This window comes from Mytilus trossulus, chromosome 12, assembly GCF_036588685.1.
Source record: "Mytilus trossulus isolate FHL-02 chromosome 12, PNRI_Mtr1.1.1.hap1, whole genome shotgun sequence".
Lineage (NCBI taxonomy): Eukaryota > Metazoa > Mollusca > Bivalvia > Mytilida > Mytilidae > Mytilus > Mytilus trossulus.
In genome coordinates this window covers 28,032,788-28,037,812 of record NC_086384.1, presented here as the reverse complement: position 1 = coordinate 28,037,812, position 5,025 = coordinate 28,032,788, and the positions used below count along the sequence as shown (strand labels likewise).

Sequence of the window (5,025 nt, the reverse complement as noted above, 5' to 3'; positions counted from 1 at the left end):
GTAATGAGAAATCAACATACCTAATATCAAATCATTATCCTCACACATAACATAAAAAGGTGAAAACTGATTATATGACTGAAGTTCAAAAACCATAACTCTGCTGAAAATCGTTAAACCGGAACAAATTTCAAATTTGATCTGTAACTTGTCATGATAAAACAATATACCAAATATCAAATCAATATCTTCAATCATAAAGAAAAAAGTGTGGAAAACTGATGTGCCAGACTGACAGATAGACAGACAGACAGATGGACCGAGTGCAAAACTAAAGTTGCCTTGCACTTCTCCAGAAGGGGACTAATAACATGCATTTACAAGGAATCCATTTTTTAAATTACACACATTTTCAAGTTATATTTGTCATCTTCATTTTGAGAAACTATAATGTCCTCTTTACACATTTTTCTATCCTTTTGAGACAGCCTAGAGAAATAACCAGAAATCTGGGAGCCAGTTAGATATTCAGATTTCTTAAATCTTCTCTCTCCATTTTTTACTTCCACCATCATTAACTTAGCTGCCTCAAAAGGATCAACCTTCCTGCCAGTGTGTTTGCCTATATCAAACTGGTCTTGCATGAACTGTTTTTGTTCAACATTAAAAATCGTTTTCTTTTTCTTCATTTTTAGAGCCCAACCAATTTTTATTGCATTTGCTGTTTCAGAAGTAGTAGAACATGAAATATTAACAGTTTATCCAATTGAACACTTCACTCTGATTTTGATCTGTTCATCAATGACTGCTTTTTCAACTGATAGTTATAATTTCCTAAGAGATTGTTCTAGACCACTATTATTTTTGAACGACCTGTCACAACCCTCTATAGGACAACTGTAAATATTTCCTTCAGATTTTGCTTTCTTTGCTGGTGGCTCACACTCTTCCACTTCTTCTTCTTCCTCTGTGATATCATCTGAAATGCAATTATGAAATCCCAAAGGAGTATGTTCGATAAGGTCCTAAAATGGCCCCCATTTTTAGCGTAAATTTCAAACTCAGATTTATCGACCAATATCACGATAAATTACTGGTAATACATTGACTAGCTAGGATATAAACCATTTTGTTGAAAATTTTACGTTTCTGCGTTTCATTATGACGTCACAAGTTGTACTCATATTGATTTTTTACTAAAAAATCAATGAAAATGGGTAAATTTCTATAGATCATTGGACAGGAAACATAGAGCGCATACGTCGACAACAAAGATCTTTTAAAATAATGTTTGTGAAGACATATAGCATGTCTTATTTGAATCCTAAGCTTGTCGACGCCTGCACTATATGTTTCCTGGTCCTTCATTTGGTTGAAATATAGCTGATTTTGTCAAATTTCACCAAAATCCCTTATGTTGACTTTATTTGGAAGTAAAAATCAAAGTGTTAGAATTAAACTTTGACAAAAACAGTTCAGTTCAACTTCCTAACATGTCTTAAAGGCAACTTAAAACAGTTATTGTCTTGTAACTATGAACTTTAGAATTGGGGCCAAATATGGCCCTTACCGAACTTACTCCTTTTAGAGAAGTTGATTGCAGAGAAAATTTTAAGAGCTTCATATTAACGTAGGCAACTGCCACCAAGAGAAGTACAATCTATGACAAACTCTGTTATACAATGCATGATATGATTTATTTATGCACTCCATTGCAGGTTTTATTTTGGAAAAATGCATTAAGTAAATTAATTAACATAATTAATTTAATATAAAAATCCAAACATGTGATTTGAATTCCACTGAGACAAAATTTTCAATAGAGACCAAAGTATGATGATGAAAGCATCTATAGGGCCACCATATATCCTTTAACAATGGCATAAACATACTGTTGGTAAAGCACTAACATTATATTTCTGTAATAACAGGGTTTTTTTATCACAATTTTTATGTACACATTATCCTACCTGCAGAAAATACATTGCAAGATTTCTCCAACCAATTTTGAACTGTTTTCAACTGGGAAACATTCATATCTTGACAGATATCTGTCCATGGAATTAATTTCCCTGAAATAAAGGTTAAACAAAGTACATACATATGGTCGTATAAATTTCTATATTTAAAACCACAATTTAACATCTTTTCTGATAATTTTATCATAAATTTGACATTATAAAAACAAGTGAGGACACACAATAATGTCACAAACGTGTTTTATGTTCCTATCGTAAAGACTCTTTTTCCATACTTTTCTATACTTTTTCACCTACAAGAACTAAATAATTTCTAATCAGACATTATTAAATTTATGTTATTATTGATGATTCCTGATGTGGGATTTTAGAGATGGAGTTATTGTTTTTCTAGAAGGCTGTTTCAGAATTTATTTAATTAAGAGTATTTGAGGTACTTCTTTTATATATAAAAAAACACTTCTGTGAGCGACTCCAATCCTCTAATATAATTAATTTTGGATTATCATTTGATATATTTTACCTGCTCCTATTCCATATGCTTTCCACACTCTCAAACACGAATCCTCAAATTTGAAATTATGCAACTGTGATATTCCTGGTATTGATTTAATGATATTTTGAACAGGATCTAGGTCAATTACAGGAGTTACCACTTTAACTCTATAGTTGAAGTTCTTTTTCAAATCAATAGCCTGAAATCAAACAAATATAGACATAACCCATATTGATTCAACTACTAAAAAATAATGTCCTTATGGGAAAATAGGATAATCCACATATACCTAAAACTCTTTTAAGATTTATGACTTATACCAAAATAAATACAATAGGTGGATTTCTTCAAATGTCAAATTTAAACTTGCCCAACCAAGATGTCAACATTAGAGATATAATTTGGTGAAAGCACTTTGCTAATGCAATATATTTCAATTTGTTTTGTTGAAACCTTCTCAAAAAATTAAAAAGATAACTCAAATTTCTTATTTTTACATTACCAAGAACCATAACTCAGGAATAATGAACAATAAAAATACTTTAAATAAAAAATCTGCTTGTGCTAAATGGTCTGTCACAAAATTTATGAGCACCAAATAATTTCTCGATGGATTTATGATGCTCAAATCATTGAATGCAAATCAATTTGCCAATGTCTACATTTATGTAATGAGAATGTAAACTGAATGACATCTATGCCTTTTTTTGTTAGGATATATTACATTTAGCAATAATCATTTTAAAAATTAAAAAAAGAAATTAATTAGAATTGTAAACCCTTATATTGTAATATTATATTTGACCACAAACTATGCAATACAAACCCTTTTCATCTGTTCTGCTGTTACTACATCATTTCCTTCATTCACATATCTCTTAATGATCGACTTTAAATGTGATGCTCTACGATCACAAGGTCCTACAGAAAAAAGCAAAAACATCCTGGGTAATCAGTAATTTCAGGACTGACATTGACTTGCAACATGAACCCATTCATATTTGTTAATATTGTCATTATTCTATTTCAATGCATGTCATAGCTTACTTTATAATATGGAATTTTGCTTATTCTTAATGGCCATACAGAGATACTAATCAGAAAGTTGTCTCATTGACAATTGTACAAAATCTCCCAATTTTTACATATAAAACATTCTCTTCATAAATTTGGCCAATAGTTTTCTTGTTTGAATTGTTTTAGATTGTCATTTCAAGGCCTTTTATAGGCTTGCTGACTATGCTGTGTAGACTTTGCTCTTTTGTTGAAGGCCAAACGGTGACTTATAGTTAGTAATTGGTGTATTTTAAGGTTTCTTGTGGAGATTTGCCTCAGTTGCAATCATACCACATTTTCTTTTTTACATCTAATCATCATCTTGAATTGGCAGCTGTCTTTTCTTATTTATCAAGATTGTGTGAAATACTTTTGCTTTCATGGTGATTAATTCAGGCAAATTTTCCATTACATCAAGGGTTATTGAATCTGTCGTAACAATTTCACAGCTAATAATCATGAAAACAGAATGAATATTACCTTTCCCATCTTGTGCTTCACAAAAGTTATAGGTTTTGATTGTCCCTTTCAATGTTTGGTGTAAGGCAGCTATGGTATTGGTACTTTTGTAGCAGCCTGCATTGTCAGAAAACAAATGTACATTTGGAAGACCTTGGTTCATTTGAATTAAATCTTGGACAACATCAGAAATGATAGAAGATGTGACCCATGAATCTTCAGTAACAGTTGAAGAGAACAAATGTACATGAGTGATAGACTGATATGTGGCAGATGGTCCTTTCATCAGTGTAACACTGATATGCCAATTTATGCCTCGTTTTGCAAACCAATCTGTTTGCCCTTCTCTGAATTTGTGAGGCACGAACTTCATTGCCAAGTCTATGGTTATTTTAGGTTAACATTTTTTTTTTTCTTCAAAGATTTCCAGAGTATGCCTCCTTGCCTCTTCCTGATTTCTTGAGCATAATATGTGTCCTTTCCACTCACTAATGTCATCAACTGCTTTTTTTATCTGTGTTAATGAAAATAAAGGTGATTATATTTCAAATAAAGCAGTCTATATGTAACAAATACTCACATTATCTTAAAAATGTAAGAATAATAATAAATTTTGATCTTACACTTTATGTTACGAATATCGAAAAACATGTTTATTGAAAACAAAACTGTTCCTTGGAAGGACACTGTAGCCAGCTTCATTCTTTTGATTTATTGCATTCAAATTTTAGGAATTAATTAATAGGTGAAAAAGACTACAATTTTAAGTTGATCTAAATTCATAAACTAGTAGTAGTCTTGAAATATTAATATAACCATTTCAAATAAACTTTGATTCTAATAAATCTCTACAACTATCTCAAATAAACATTGACCCTACAAAATGCTAGATTATTTGATAGTTTGGTTTTGTTCCTGTCAAAAATTGTGCATTAAGTAATAGGTGAATAAACACATTGTCAGTTCTAACTGTAAAATTCAGATGGTAACCATAATAAATGTCTATTCATTTTTTTCTGGGCGTAAAAAAAGGATCAGAAACAAAAATGTCAAAATATCCATTATTTTTACCGGGGTTCAGAGATTATGGGCATA

General features: G+C 30.9%; 1 protein-coding gene across 1 annotated transcript; it reads right to left on the bottom strand.

Annotated features, from left to right (window-relative positions):
- Window positions 1–764: 764 nt before the first annotated feature.
- LOC134692337 (uncharacterized) lies at window positions 765–4,303 on the bottom strand. The gene is made up of 5 exons (XM_063552792.1): window positions 3,952–4,303; window positions 3,242–3,336; window positions 2,443–2,614; window positions 1,911–2,012; window positions 765–919 (listed from the first exon to the last, which is right to left on the bottom strand). Exons 1-5 carry the CDS (start codon window positions 4,301–4,303, stop codon window positions 765–767), a joined length of 876 nt encoding a protein of 291 aa, XP_063408862.1.
- Window positions 4,304–5,025: the final 722 nt, after the last annotated feature.

Bases quoted from the DNA above. Each gene is read 5' to 3' on its own strand.
- LOC134692337 (XM_063552792.1), bottom strand. From the start codon at position 4,303: ATGAAGTTCGTGCCTCACAAATTCAGAGAAGGGCAAACAGATTGGTTT. The intron at 3,337-3,951 runs GTAATATTCATT...TTTTTTCTGTAG, and splicing joins TGAAGCACAAGATGGGAAAG to GACCTTGTGATCGTAGAGCA. The intron at 2,615-3,241 runs GTTTGTATTGCA...GTTTGATTTCAG, and splicing joins CAGCAGAACAGATGAAAAGG to GCTATTGATTTGAAAAAGAA.